Source organism: Mesoplodon densirostris, chromosome 5 (assembly GCF_025265405.1).
Source record: "Mesoplodon densirostris isolate mMesDen1 chromosome 5, mMesDen1 primary haplotype, whole genome shotgun sequence".
Classification (NCBI taxonomy): Eukaryota; Metazoa; Chordata; class Mammalia; order Artiodactyla; family Ziphiidae; genus Mesoplodon; species Mesoplodon densirostris.
The window spans coordinates 122,988,358-123,004,200 of NC_082665.1; the positions used below are offsets into that span (position 1 = coordinate 122,988,358).

Consider the following 15,843-nt stretch of genomic DNA (forward strand, 5'->3'; position numbering starts at 1 on the left):
CTATATTGAGGTGCTTGTGTGTTGGGTGCATATATATTTACAATTGTTATATCTTCTTCTTGGATTGATCCCTTGATCATTATGTAGTGTATTTCTTTGTCTCTTGTAACAGTCTTTATTTAAAAGTCTATTTTGTCTGATATGAGTATTGCTGCTCCAGCTGTCTTTTGATTTCCATTCGCATGGAATACCTTTCTCCATCCCCTCACTTTCAGTCTGTATGTGTCTCTAGATCTGAAGTGGGTCTCTTATAGACAGCATGTATATGGGCCTTGTTTCAGTATCCATTCAGCCAGTCTGTATCTTTTGCTTGGAGCATTTAGTCTGTTTACATTTAAGGTGATTATCCATATGTATGTTCTTATTGCCATTTTATTAATTTTGGATTTGTTTTATTAGGTCTTTTTTCTTCCTTTCCTCTTTTGTTCTCTTCTCGTGTGATTGATTATCTTTCGTGTTGTTTTTGGATTCCTTTTTCTTTTTCATGTATATATCTATTACAGATTTTTCATTTGTGGTTACCGTGAGGTTTTGATATAGCAGTCTATATATATACATGATTGTTCTAAATTGCTGGTCTCTTAATTTCAAATGCATTTCAAATATCCTGCCCTTGTACTCTCCTCCTCATGATTACTGGTTTTGATACCATATTTGTGTGTGGATGATTTCCTACTTTTACTATATGTTTGCCTTTACCGGTGAGCTTTCCCCTTTCATAATTTTTTTGTTTCTAGTTGTGGCCTTTTCTTTTCCACTTAGAGAAATTCCTGCAGTATTTGTTATAAAGCTGGTTTGGTGGTACTGAATTCTTTTAGCTTTTGCTTGTTTGTAAACTTTTGATTTCTCCGTCAGATCTGATGAGAGCCTTGCTGGGTAGCGTATTCTTGGTTGTAGGTTTTTCCCTTTCATCACTTTAAATATATTACGTCACTCCCTTCTGGCCTGTGGCGCTTCTGCTGAAAAATCAGCTGATAGTCTTATGGGGATTCCCTTGTATGTTATTTGTTGCTTTTCCCTTATTGCTTTTAATATTTTCTCTTTGTCTTTAATTTTTTGTCAATTTGATTACTGTGTGTCTACGTATGTTCCTCCTTGGGATTAATAACTTTTTAAATTGTACTAGTGTACTTCTTTTAGAAGCCTATGCCTTATCCTACAAATGCCTTATGTGTATTGTTGCCTGTTGTTTACAAAGCCCTCAATTAGACAATAAGTTGTTACTTGATTCTCACAGCCACCCTGGTGCTTATCCCCATTTCACAGATGAGGAAAGTAAGGTTTAGAGATTTAGATAGGATGACCCTGCTTTCTGTTTGCCTGGGGTAGTCCTGGCTTATAACTCTTCCTCTGGTATAATTGTCAGTAGCACCCCCTTTCACTCTCACAAGGGCCCTGTTTTGGGTGATAAATTACATTGTTGGCCTAAGTTTAAAGGACTTGTTCAAGTAAATGGAGAACTCAGCCCTTGAACTCAGATCTTTGTTATCAATTGGTCTTTCTTTCTAATGTAGCAGAGGATCGTGACACTGGATTTAGACAAAGTTCAGTTGAGCAACAAAATGGGAGGTAAATTTCACACAGCCTTATCTCTGTTCTAGATCAAAACTTCACTTAGTGTTACTGGGCATAACAGACAGGGAGTTACTGCTGACACAGTAAAACCAAATGACTGGGCTCCTGGGTCAGAGACATTTGGGGATCCTGTGAGTCCCGTTGCTGGTTACTGAGTGCTGAGAATCTGCTTGACTTTGGGTTTTGCCGAGGCTTGGATTTGAGTGGAATAGGCTGCTTAGTTGGAGAACTGGATGGTGTTCTGAGTTTACCTCTTACACTTCTCGGCTAGTCATCACCTGTACCTTTGGGGAAGATTGTGTGCTGGAGCGGCCTTCTTCAAGTTGGGAGGTGGGGGGGGGGGGCATCTTCTTAATATGAATGTTTCCCAGCAGTTGGACAGCTAATTTGCTTCGACTGATGGTCAGAGAACCTTTTAGAGATTATCCAGATTGAGATGAACAGTACTTGGCATTCATGGCACTGTCAGCTCTGACAGAGCAGAGGGGGTGGGGAGACCTCAGGCACCTGCCACCTAGAGGCAGCTGGGGGCTTGGGGGGGGGTCTGGGCCCCAGTCTCTTGGAGAATCTCCCAGGGGGGTGCAGTCTGATGGCCCTGGCAGCTGGCCTCCAGCTCCTCAGGTACCCAGCACCCTGCTGTGAGTGGAGGCCTTCGAAGAGGGAAGCCACTGTAGCCACAGAACCTGGCATAGTGCTGACATGACATAGGCACTCAGTACCTGTTTCACTGAGTAGAATAAACAAGTGTTACTCCCACTGTGGACAAAGAATGTCACCTGCCCATTTGGGGCCATCAAGCCATCAGCCACTGTAACCACCATCCCCCATGGTGCACACTGAGGGGATTCAGGATAGAGAAAAGCAGGATACTGGCCCTAGATAGCCAAGGTGCATATCAAAGGGATGATTTCAGTAAGCTCAGACTCTTGCATCTTCCCATACATAGAAAAGCACTAAATTCATTAACCTGAGATGTCTGGTTTTTCTTTAATTAGCAGTAATCTTTTGATGGTCGATTACAGGGTTTTTTTTCTTTTTTGCAGAAACTCCTATATATCCTGGCTCCCCCCTTACCTCTTTGGAACAGTATCTCAGAGCTATCTGGGAGGCTGTATCCTAGACTTAAGTCTGCAGTAAGTCCACGGAATAAAGTATAATTCTCAACTTTTAGGTTGTGTATTTTTTTTCACTCGACACCTCTTCTGTGGCTGATTACCTGTACTGCCTTGGATGAGTCCCTTTGTAAGGTAGGGACAGTGATGATACGCAGATAAGGCCTGTGAAAATGAGAACTTGCCTCACCTGCTACTTCTTAACTAGACCCAGAACTTAACTTGTTAGTGTCTAAAATGTATAGTGTCATTGCTTTTCACAGACACACTTTCTTTCAACAAATTAAGTAATCTAAGAGGTGGCTCTTTTCCATTTTTCCCTTAGGGGATCCAATCAAATGAAACAGACATTCATTGAGTGCCTGCTGTAACCTAGCCCCATTCCAGATGTGGGGAATACAGCAGTGCATGAGGCAGGTAAAGCCCCTGAGGTATGTGGGGCAGGTAAACCAGAAAATGTCAGATGTGATAAGCACTATGAAGGAAATAAAACAGGGTAATGGGGTCATGGGGGGTGGGAGGGTTATTTCCTATTGGTTTGTAACATTTGGGCTGAGACTCGAATAAGGAGAAAAGCCAGCCAGCCTAGTGCACAGCATTCCTGGCAGGGGGACTGGAGAGTGTGGAGACTTTGAGGCAGGAACGAGCTCAGCGTGTTCAGAGAAGGTGATAGATGAGAGGTGGGCAGGGTCCAGGTCATAGAAACTGCTGTGGCCTTGGACAAGGAGTTGGGGTTTTATTCTCAGGGCGACAGAAGGTTTAAAGCAGGGAAATGACGTGTGGTTTACATTGTAAGTGGGTCGTCTGTTGGCTCGGTAGAGCTCTGGGCTTCTGCGGTACTTTGACACCAAGTTGGAGGCTACTGACATAGTCTGGGGAGAGATGACGGTGGCTTAGGGTAGCCTGGTGGGGTTGTGGGTGGGGCTGATGGGATTCACAGGTGGGGAGGGGGGTGTACAGCTAGTGAGAGGACAGGAGACCAAGAGACTTCTAGTTTGGGATTTGAATCATCCGGGTAGATGATGGTGGTGGCACATATTTACTAAAATAGAGAAGAACAAGTTTGGAGGAGGGGGATAAAGAGCTCAGTTTGGGGATAATCTGGGGTGGGAGGTAGATGGAGTTACAGATGAGACAAGATCAGCCATGAGCTTTGTCACCTCACATCAACTGTTGAATGTGGGTCATGGCTACATGGAGATTCATTATACTATTTTTACTAGTTTTGTGTATGTTTGACGTTTTCCATAATAAAAACGAAGAAACTTTGAGAGATAAAAGAGCTCTATGTTGGATGTTTTGTTTGAAATGGAAATTGAAGTCAGCAGTTGGGTATACGAGATTGGAGTTCACTGCTGGAGATGAAAAGTTTAAGCCACATAGAGAGGAGAGGAAGAGGACCCGGCACTCAGTCTGGGGCATGTCAACATCTAGAGGTCAAGCAGGAGAGGAAGGGCCAGCGGAGGAGATGGGGAAGCAGGGGCTGAGCAGGCAGGCGGGCGATCAGCAGGTGTTGGTGAAGCCAGGAGGAAAAGTGTTTCCGGGAGGGAGCAGCCAACCACGTGGAAGTCTGCTGAGAGGCCGTCACTGGATATAGCAGAGTGGATAGCGGGCCACCGGAGTGGCTGGCTTCAGTGTCAGTGCATTGCTGAGCGTGAATGCCTGATGGATGTGTTGGGGAGAGGGTGGGAAGTAGGGAAGTGGAGCCAGGACCATATATCCCTCTGAAATTTTTTATGTGGATGGTAGCAGAGAGATGGGGTAACAGCTGGATTAAGGGAGAGGCTTGTTTTAATTGTTGTATTTTGAGAAGCAGCAAAGCACAGTGGTCAAGTGCCTGGATTCAAATCTCGGCTTTGCCACTTACTAGCTCTGGGACCTCAGTTTTCTCACATATAAAATGGGGATGATAGCAATACCCACCTCTTTGGGTTGTTGTGATGATGGAATGAATGCTGTACGTGGAGTGGCTAGCCCGTGGTGAGCGCTGTGTGTAGGCGTTTGCTGCTGGTGTCCTTATGTGAGGCGGCAGACCCGAACGCTCGCATGTGTTGTCATGGAGACAGGGGAGCGGGGGGGTGATGCATGAGAGAGTGAAGGCTTGAGGGGGCAGAGAGCAGACTCAGCCCAGGTGGACGGGTGAGTCTTTGGGAGGAGCAGGGAGAGCGCATTGTCCCAGCAGGCCGTGGTGTTGACGGCACACACCGCTGAAGAGGTTATACAGTTGACAGAATTGTGTGGTCTTTCCTTGTCAGTAATTTACTTCAGTAAAACCATTTTCTTTTACTCAGATTCCTACTCATCAGATTGGTGTTCAGCCACAGTTAAAATCATGTCTCTGGGCCTTGGTGTCCTTATGTGTAAGATGACACACTATTCTGGATGATGACTAAATTTTCCTTCACCTCTGAAATGCTCTGTGCCCCACCTGTGTTTTTGTTTCAGGTCGTCTCTACTCCTGACTTTGTCTAAATTTTTAAGCCAGAAAATGAATGAATGGGAGTGAACTGGGGAAGGCGGCCAGGTTTCCCAGAGAAAGGCCCATTTCCTGAACAGAGACTTTTGTAGCAGCAGTAACATCAAAATATCGTCCATAAAACCCTTTCAGTCAGTATGATGGCATTTCCTTTTAGATGCTGACTCTGACAAAGCATTAAAAAAGTGTGCTAGTAAAAACTGGCAGATGTATTGTTATTTTACTGAACAGTAGAAGAGTCTAGATGTTATTTTATGGAAAACTTCATTTCCTGCCATGTGTTTTAACTTAGGACGTGGCTAGCTGAGGTTTCAATTGCGAAATCTTTTGATCCATTAAGTATGAGAACAAGTACAAATGTTAAAACATACAGTTTCTCCATCATGTTTTGCTTATTCACCAAAAGTAGAGAAAGAATGGCATATAACCAGAGCCACAATCATGGCTTAATTATATGAAATAGCTTCAGAATAAAATAAAAGACACGGCCTTCAAAAAGATTTTGCTAATGTTTTTAATCCCCATTGCTAGAAATCTTTGTATAGTGAACAGTATTTATATTAAGAAAATAAGGTGTTAGGAGGGAGGCATGTCTTTAAAAATCATGAATTGTGCAAAGGTATTTTGTGTGACCAGTTACAGCAGCTTTGCCCAGATTATTTGGACTAATAGCAACAGGTATGTTGCTTTTTGTATTAATACCAGTAGGCATAAAGCATCTGGCATCATTTTTGGTCATGGGGGCTATCCAGATGAAAATAGGACTTCTTCAATGGGAAGTATAGCTTCTTTCCCTTCTTCATTGAATTTTTTATTTGGACATTGGCAGATGATTGTTGAATTCATTTTATATAGTCTAGCATTTGCTGGTCAAGCATGCTCATGTTTCAGCTGAAATTCTCTTTGCCTTTTCCCCACCTCCCCTGTGATTATGCATGTCATTTCCCTGTGACCAGGTGACTCTGGGATGTGTTTAAAGCTTATACATATCTAGTTTTTAATGAATCTGACAGCTGCCCATTAAACTGTTACAAATGAAATAATCTAGCTCTTGGCTATGTTTTTGCAGATTATTATATTGAAAGAAAATAATGACTGTTTACAAAAACAAATGTTTCTTTTTTTGTAGACCTAAAAAAAATGAGAGTGATAATGTCATGGAGAGTCCTCTGCTGGTGGTTGTTACTTTGTCTTTGTAATAAGATATTTAAAATAGAGTGTGTGGCAAACAAAGGAAGATTCTTTTTTTTTTTTTTTTTTTTTTGTGGTATGCGGGCCTCTCACTGTTGTGGCCTCCCCCGTTGCGGAGCACAGGCTCCGGATGCGCAGGCTCCGGATGCGCAGGCCCAGTGGCCATGGCTCACGGGCCCAGCCGCTCCGCGGCATATGGGATCCTCCCAGACCGGGGCACGAACCCGTATCCCCTGCATCGGCAGGCGGACTCTCAACCACTGCGCCACCAGGGAGGCCCCAAAGGAAGATTCTTATTCTACTGAAGAAATCCCTGCCTTCCCTGACTTTTCCACACTTTTGAACATGAATTTAGATTTTCTTTAGTGGTCCCCCACTTGCTTTTTTTTCTTTTTTTGTTTTTTTGAACAACAAATAGCTCCTGAATTTCTACTAACCTTTGTTTTGGAAACCAATTTTAAGTCACTTTAAGTTAGAGTTTTCATTCATTCTGCAGATATTTACTGAATCTTAACTATGTGTTTGGCTCCATGCTTGAGGCAGGGAAGTGATCTAGATGGAAATTCTATCCAGTACGTGACCTCAGGAGGCTTGTGGTCTGTGTGTGGAAAAGATCTGTTCACGAGTATTTATATTTACATTAAATGTGCTAAGTATGATAAGACAGGCGGAAAAATTTTATTGGCAGAGTTGAGAGGATGAAGAGGAGAGGGAGGACCTGGGCCTGGGCGAGGGGTGGTGTTTGAGCAGGGCCTGGGGGCCTGGGTGGGAGGGTGACAGGACTGAGGGCGGGTGCCTGCCCAGAGACCTCAGCAGGGCTTTGAGAGGTAGGCAGGTGTCAGGTGCCTTTAAGGACTGGCAAGTTGTCTAGTTTGGCTGGTAAACCAGGAGGAGCTCAGGCTGGTATGAGTTACCAAGGCCTCTGAGCATTTTGTTTGTAGTTGAGAGTTAGGGAGCCCTTGGAGGGTTTTGAGCTGGTGAGTAACTCGGTGAGGTCAGAACATTAGGAATATTCGCCTGTTGGCTGTTTTGAGAGAGATAAGAAGGAGGCTGAGGCAGAAACTCAAGTGAGAACAGAGTTCTTGGCTTAGGATGGTGGTGGGTGAGCAAGGGGAGGAAGAGGCGTAAGCTGAATTCGTGGAACTGGCCTGTGTTAACGATGAACCAAGACTGTGTGTGCAGGTACCAGTCGATCATGGATTTGACTTACTGACTCCAAGGTCGATCCAGAATTGAAACCCTGGTCGTGAAAGGCGGCTGCTTTTGTGGGGCCCTCTGAGGGCAGGAGCAGCCTTCTCCACCTCTGCGCCTCCAGCGCCAGACACCAAGTTCAAGAAGGGTTTGTGCAAGGAATGAATGTGCTGGGTTTAGTTGTGCACATCAGTGAGTTTGCCATTGGACCAGGACTTTCAGGTGGTCAAGGGCCAAGCAGACCTGGGTGTGAATCCCGACACGGCCATTTCTGAGTGATCTGGAGCAAGTTACTGAACCTTTCCATTTCCTCATCTGCAGAATGGAGGGTAACAATGCTCTCTCTCGGGATAGAATATGGTTATTCATATTAGCTGAATGAATTAATGCACATAAAACATTTAGCTCAGCACCTGGCATACACCTGAGATAGATGCTCCTCAGACGTTGGCTGTTTTTACAGGGGCGTGTAGATGTGAGCCTGTGATTGGCAGAGAAGTAACTGTGAATTGGGGTGGAGGGTTGTAGCTTTGGGAGTGCTTGAGGGCCTCAGCCCGGAGGTGAAGAGGGTGCAGGAGGGAGGCAGATCAGAGGAAGTGCCTGGTAAGGAAGTGGGAGGAGGGGCGGAGAAGGGGCAGGAGGACCAGGTCAGAGAGGCAGGAGGGGGCCGGGAGAGTTCAGTGTCAGCTGTCCCAGGCAAGGAGGGTGCTTCAGGACGGAAAGGAAGTAGGAAACATCAAATTCAGAGAGACCAGGGACGCTCAGAAGGGAGGCTGAGAACTGGGACTGGATGTTGAGTTTGGTTGTTCGGCAAGACATCCACCGAGCTTGGGAGAAGTCACAGGAGAGCAGAAGCCAGGTTTCCCATGGGTGCAGAGGGCATCAAGGGAACAGGGAAGGTTCTGTCGGATAAAGAAGTATAGGTAGAGGCCAGTGTTAAAGGCAAGATTTCCAGATTAGCTTTTAAAGACGGTATGACTTTTAAGTTTGTTCTAGCAAAACAATGAATAGGCTGTGGTACCAAGACCACCATGCTTTATAGTCTGTACTGTTGTCCGTGAGAACAGCTCCCCAGGGTGTGCGGTGCTTGGTCTGCGAGGCCCTGCATGGCGGCACTGGTGAGGTGGCATGTGCGATCGTAAATGGATAAAGTGTGAGATTTCTTGTAATAACAAATAAATACTGATAAATTCATTATAACTAATGCAATAAGATACATTAAAACAGGCACTTAAGGAGCACTTACTGTGGGCCAGCAGCGTTATGTGAGCTTTGCATATGTTGTCTCCTTTAATCTTCCCACCAACTCTGTGAGGTACAGGTGCTGTTATTCTCATCTCCCAGCTGAGGTGGCCTAAGGTCACACGTGTGCCCAGGGTCACACAGCTGGTAAGTGGTGGCACCAGGCTTCAATACCAAGCAGTCTAGCTGTAGAGCCTGTGCTGTTAAAAGCCATACTCTGCTGCTTCCTTTTTGCTGCTGAATTGTTGAGGATGAGCAGTTAGCATTAGACCTCATGTCTGATGAGTCAGGGGGTCTAGAGGAGCAGGTTGAACGTGGAAGAAAGGCTGGTGGGAGCTGGTGAAGCAGCATTTCGTGCAGGGTGGGGGTGGGGCCAGGCTCAGAGGCTCCAGAGGGGATATTCACCCCACTTGCTCTCAGGGAGAGGAGGAGAGAGAGGACTGGCAAAAGTACAGAGGAAGAGAGGCAGGGGATTTTACAGGAGCAAGAGAAAGGGAGAACATTTTAAGAGGTTTGTTGAGGTAGAGAGGGAGACCATCATATCTGGAGAATTTTCCCGTGGATTTTTAAGAATTGTCTCCCGCTGATAGTTTGACTGGACTTGGTCCTATTGGAAAAAAGGGGCTAGGGGAGCTAGCATTAGGGTGGGAGGCTCACTGACCTCGACAGATTCCCAAGGCGCCCCCTAATGGAGCTGTGAAGGTAACACAGTCAAGGAGGACTGTGTTTGGTCACCTGCTACTGATTTGATTTGCTGCCAGAAGTGGAGCTGAAGGGCAGTAGGTGGAGGAAAGGGTCATATTGTCTTTTCAGCCCTGTTGTGAAGAAATCCCAGGTTTAGGAGGAAGGGAAACCCACAGGCGGAAGAAACAAGGAATGTAGGAAGTAGAGGCATTTGGAATTTGAGGGGTGTTGGAGGCATGGATGTCACTGAACTCAAGAGTATCTGACTCAGACCTTTTTAGAATTTTCTAGAAATCAGGTACGTCGTTTAAAATAGTGTTTCTCCAATTATCTGTAGCAAAGGGTCGTTTTTGTTGTTTGAAGGTTGTGAACGGTTTATATCTTGTAAAATATAATAAGAAATGAATTAGAAAAAATAAATGAAGAAAACAAAGGCACAAGGAGTACAAACCCAATTTGTTGTCTATTATTAGATTAAACAGGCACACAATTTACTCTGTGAAAATTGCTTTAAAAAAAAGTTTCTAAGTGCTTGCTTTTAATTTCTGAAGTCAGCTTGGTATGGGCTTCTGGCGGGCTCAGAACAAACACAGGCTTGTGGCTGACAGTGGGTCTCATTTGCGTGCATAGTGCTGACAGAGCAGTCAGGCTCCAGGCAGGGCTGCATGGGGCTCTGGTGCCCCGGCTCTTCCCCAGAGCACCCAGCCTCATGCGTGGCACACACTGCACACTCCACAAATAACACGCTTGTTAAATAGTCCCTTTCAGAGGTGAGTATTGTATGCAGAATAAAATCCTCCCAAAATAATTAAAATTTGTTCACCTGGTGGTAGGCAGAATTCTAAAGCAAAGTGTGCTTTACCTTGTTTTGCAGTTTTCAAAACCCACATCTTTGTAGATTTTAAAAAAACCCCAAAACCTATCTACCAGAAAGCCACAGTTTGTTCCTGAGTTGTGTGCACCTAACCTCAGCCACTGTGGTCCTTTGGCTCCAGGTCGTGTCAGCAGCTAAGGTGTGTGGAGCAGCTGATGAGTCCCCGTCTGTGAAGAGGCTCCTCCTGCTTGTAGCTGATAAAGACTTTTCTTTTAAAGCCGGCCAGTGGTAAGTGGCTTTTCTGTTTCCTAAGTGTGTGTGTGTTCAAGGTGCCCTCAGATACAAGAGCTTGTTTTTCCTTCTGGAAAGGACTTCTATGGCTACTGTTTCTCCCAGGGATTAGGAATTCTAGAGCATCTCCATTCGGCCTGAGCCTCTTTTTGGCATGGAGAATCTGATTCATTTCCTATCCTCAGCTCACCTTGGTTTTGAGCCCATGACCCTCTCAGTCTTAGATCAAAATTGCTGCCTTGAGTTTTCCAGATTGAAACAAAGCAGCTAGTTGCGGTCCGAGGACCTGACAACTCTGATAATTACATTCTGCAGGAATGGCTGCTAATAGAATGCACTGCAGTAATCTAATCTGCTTCAGTTGTGTGTTGCTGGGGGTTGAAAAACTTTTTAAAAATTTTTTATTTTATTTATTTTTTATACAGCAGGTTTTTATTATCTATTTTATACATATTGGTGTATATATGTCAATCCCAATCTCCCAGTTCATCCCCCCTCCGTCTTTGTTGTCTACATCATTTGTTCTCTACATCTGTGTCTCTATTTCTGCCTCGCAAACCAGTTCATCTGTACCATTTTTCTAGATTCCACATATATGTGTTAATATACAATATTTGTTTTTCTCTTTCTGCCTTACTTCACTCTGTATAACAGTCTCTACATCCATCCACATTTCTACAAATGATCCAATTTTGTTCCTTTTTTATGGCTGAGTAATATTCCATTGTATATCTGTACCACATCTTCTTTATCCATTCGAATGTTGATACGCATTTAGGTTGCTTCCATGACTTGGCTATTGTAAATAGTGCTGCAAGGAACATTGGGGTGCATGTGTCTTTTTGAATTATGGTTTTCTCTGGGTATATGCCCAGTAGTGGGACTGCTGGGTCATAATGGTAATTCTATTTTTAGTTTTTTAAGGAACCTCCATACTGTTCTCCATAGTGGCTGTATCAATTTCCATTCCCACCAACAGTGCAAGAGGGTTCCCTTTTCTCCACACCCTCTCCAGCATTTGTTGTTTGTAGATTTTCTCATGATGCCCATTCTAACTGGTGTGAGGTGATACCTCACTGTGGTTTTGATTTGCATTTCTCTAATAATTAGTGATGTTGAGCAGCTTTTCATGTGCCTCTTGGCCATCTGTATGTCTTTGTTGGAGAAATGTCTATTTAGGTCTTCTGCCCATTTTTTGATTGGGTTGTTTGTTTTTTTAATATTGAGCTGCATGAACTGTTTATATGTTTTGGAGATTAATTCTTTGTCCATTGATTCGTTTGCAAATATTTTCTCCCATTCTGAGGGTTGTCTTTTTGTCTTGTTTATAGGTTCCTTTGCTGTGCAAAAGCTTTTAAGTTTCATTAGGTCCCATTTGTTTATTTTTCTTTCTATTTCCATTACTCTAGGATGTGGGTCAAAAAAGATCTTGCTGTGATTTATGTCAAAGACTGTTCTTCCTATATTTTCCTCTGAGAGCTTTATGGTGTCTCGTCTTACATTTAGGTCTTTAATCCATTTTGAGTTTATTTTTGTGTATGGTGTTAGGGAGTGTTCTAATTTCATTCTTTTACATGGAGCTGTCCAGTTTTCCCAGCACTACTTATTGAAGAGAGTGTCTTTTCTCCATTGTATATCCTTGACTCCTTTGTCATAGATTAGTTGACCATAGGTGTGTGGGTTTATCTCTGGGCTTTATATCCTTTTCCATTGATCTATATTTCTGTTTTTGTGCCAGTACCATGTTGTCTTGATTACTGTAGTTTTGTAGTAGAGTCTGAAGTCAGGGGGCCTGATTCCTCCAGCTCCATTTTTTTCCCTCAAGATTCCTTTGGCTATTCGGGGTCTTTTGTGTTTCCATACAAATTTTAAGATTTTTTTTGTTCTAGTTCTGTAAAAAATGCCATTGGTAATTTGATAAGGATGGCATCGAATCTGTAGATTGCTTTGGGTAGTGGAGTCATTTTCACAATATTGGTTCTTCCAATCCAAGAACATGGTATATCTCTCCATCTGTTTGTGTTATCTTTGATTTCTTTCATCAGTGTTTTATAGTTTTCTGAGTACAGGTCTTTTACCTCCTTAGGTAGGTTTATTCCTAGGTATTTTATTCTTTTTGTTGCAGTGGTGAATGGGATTGTTTCCTTAATTTCTCTTTCTGATCTTTCATTATTAGTGTATAGGAATGCCAGAAATTTCTGTGCATTAATTTTATATCCTGCAACTTTACCAGATTCATTGATTAGCTCTAATAGTTTTCTGGTAGCATCTTTAGGATTCTCTATGTATAGTATCATGTCATCTGCAAACAGTGACAGTTTTACTTCTTCTTTTCCAATTTGTATTCCTTTCATTTCTTTTTCTTCTCTGATTGCCGTGGCTAGGACTTCCAAAACTGTGTTGAATAATAGTGGCGAGAGTGGACATCCTTGTCTTGTTCCTGATCTTAGAAGAAATGCTTTCAGTTTTTCACCATTGAGAATGATGTTTGCTGTGGGTTTGTCGTATATGGCCTTTATTATGTTGAGGAAGGTTCCCTCTATGCCCACTTTCTGGAGAGTTTTTAATCATAAATGGGTGTTGGATTTTGTCAAAAGCTTTTTCTGCATCTATTGAGATGATCATATTCAGTGATCTCTTGGTTATTTAGTAACGTTATTGTTTAGCCTCCATGTGTTTGTGTTTTTTACGTTTTTGCCCCTGTAATTGATTTCTAATCTCATAGCATTGTGGTCAGAAAAGATGCTTGATACGATTTCAATTTTCTTAAATTTACCGAGGCTTGGTTTGTGACCCAAGATGTGATCTATCCTGGAGAATGTTCTGTGTGCACTTGAGAAGAAAGTGTAATCTGCTGTTTTCAGATAGAATGTCCTGTAAATATCAAATCTATCTGGTCTGTTGTGTCACTTAAAGCTTGTGTTTCCTTATTAATTTTCTGTTTGGATGATCTGTCCATTGGTGTAAGTGAGGTGTTAAAGTCGTCCCCCACTATTATTGTGTTACTGTTGATTTCCTCTTGTACAGATGTTAGCATTTGCCTTACGTATTGAGGTGCTCCTATGTTGGGTGCATATATATTTATAATCATTATACCTTCTTCTTGGATTGATCCCTTGATCATTGTGTAGTGTCCTTCCTTGTCTCTTGTAACATTCTTTAAAGTCTGTTTTGTCTGATAGGAGAATTGCTACTCCAGCTTTCTTTTGATTTCCATTTGCATGGAATATCTTTTTCTATCCCCTCGCTTTCACTCTGTATGTGTCCCTAGTTCTGAAGTGGCTCTCTTGTAGACAGCATACATATGGGTTTTTGTTTTTTTTTTTTGTATCTGTTCAGCGTGCCTGTGTCTTTTGGTTGGAGCATTTAATCCATTCACATTTGAGGTGATTATCAACATGTATGTTCCTGTTACTATTTTCTTAATTGTTTTGGGTTTGTTTTTGTAGATCCTTTTCTTCTCTTGTGTTTCCCACTTAGAGAAGTGCCTTTAGCATTTGTTGTAGAGCTGGTTTGGTGGTGCTGAATTCTCTTAGCTTTTGCTTGTCTGTAAAGCTTTTGACTTCTCCAGTGAATCTGAATGAGATCCTTGCCAGGTAGAGTAGTCTTGGTTGTAGGTTCTTCCCTTTCATCACTTTAAATATATCATGCCACTCTTCTGACTTGTAGAGTTTCTGCTGAGAGATCAGCTGTTAACCTCATGGGAGTTCCCTTGTATGTTATTTGACGTTTTTCCCTTGTTGCTTTTTTAAAAAAAATCTTATTTATTTATTTATTTATTGTTGTTGTTCCTCATGGGAGTTCCCTTGTATGTTATTTGACGTTTTTCCCTTGTTGCTTTTTAAAAATTATTTATTTATTTATTATTGATTGATTGATTGATTGATTGTTACGCTGCGTCTTCATTGCTGCACGCCGACTTTCTCTAGTTGCGATGAGCTGGGGCTCCTGTTCGTTGCGGTGCACAGGCTTCTCACTGCGGTGGCTTCTCTTGTTGCAGAGCATGGGCTCTAGGCACTTGGGCTTCAGTAGTTGTGGCTCGCAGGCTCTAGAGTGCAGGCTCAGTATCTGTGGCGCACGGGCTTAGTTGCTTTGCAGCATGTGGGATCTTTATGGACCAGGGCTCGAACCCACGTCCCCTGCATTGGCAGGTGGATTCTCAACCACTGCGCCAGCAGGGAAGCCCCTCCCTTGTTGCTTTTAATAATTTTTCTTTGTCTTTAATTTTTGTCAGTTTGATTACTATGTGTCTTGGCATGTTTGTCCCTGGTTTATCCTGCCTGTGACTCTCTGTGCTTCCTGGACCTGGGTGGCTATTTCCTTTTCCATGTTAGGAAAGTTTTTGTGTATAATCTCTTCAAATATTTTCTCGGGTCCTTTCTCTCTTCTTCTTCTGGGACCCGTATAATGCAAATGTTGGTACGTTTAATGTTGTCCCAGAGGTCTGTTAGGCTCTCTTCATTTCTTTTCATTCTCTTTTCTTTATTCTGCTCTGTGGCAGTGAATTCTACCATTCTGTCTTCCAGGTCACTTATCCTTCTTTCTGCCTCAGTTATTCTGCTATTGATTCCTTGTAGTGTATTTTTCATTTCAGTTATTGTATTGTTCATCTCTATTTGTTTGTTCTTTAATTCTTCTAGGTGTTCTTTAATTCTTCTAGGTCTTTGTTAAACGTTTCTTGCATCTTCTTGATCTTTGCCTCCATCATCTTCACTATCTTTATTCTGAATTCTTTTTCTGGAAGGTTGCCTGTCTCCACTTCATTGTTTTTCTGGGGTTTTATCTTGTTCCTTCATCTGGTACATAGCCCTCTGCCTTTTCATCTTGTCTATCTTTCTGTTAATGTGGTTTTCGTTCCACAGGCTGCAGAATTGTAGTTCTTGCTTCTGCTGTCTGCCTTCTGGTGGATGAGGCTATCTAACAGACTTGTGCAAGCTTCCTGATGGGAGGGACTGGTGGTGGGTAGAGCTGGGTGTTACTCTGGTGGGCAGAGCTCAGTAAAACTTTAATCCGCTTGTCTGCTGATGGGTGGGGCTGGGTTCCCTCCCTGTTGGTTGTTTGGCCTGAGGCGACCCAGCACTGGAGAGTACCTGGCTCTTTGATGGGGCTAATGGTGGACTTTGTGAGGGCTCATGCCAAGGAGTAGTTCCCAGAACTTCTTGAGTTTTCCAGATTGAAACAGAGCAGCTAGTTGTGGTCTGAGGACCTGACAATTCTGATTACGTTTTGCAGGAATGGCTGCTAATAGATTGCACTGCAGTAATCTA

At 43.1% G+C, this 15,843-nt stretch overlaps 1 protein-coding gene across 4 annotated transcripts in view; it reads left to right on the forward strand.

Annotated features, from left to right (window-relative positions):
- OXNAD1 (oxidoreductase NAD binding domain containing 1) overlaps positions 1 to 15,843 on the forward strand; it is a 61,625-nt gene that overhangs the window by 22,397 nt on the left and 23,385 nt on the right. For all 4 annotated transcript variants that reach the window (XM_060099466.1, XM_060099465.1, XM_060099468.1 and 1 more), the window contains one exon: positions 10,467 to 10,573. In XM_060099466.1, the coding sequence (XP_059955449.1) occupies positions 10,467 to 10,573 (107 nt within the window). The remainder of the gene's footprint in view (positions 1 to 10,466; positions 10,574 to 15,843) is intronic.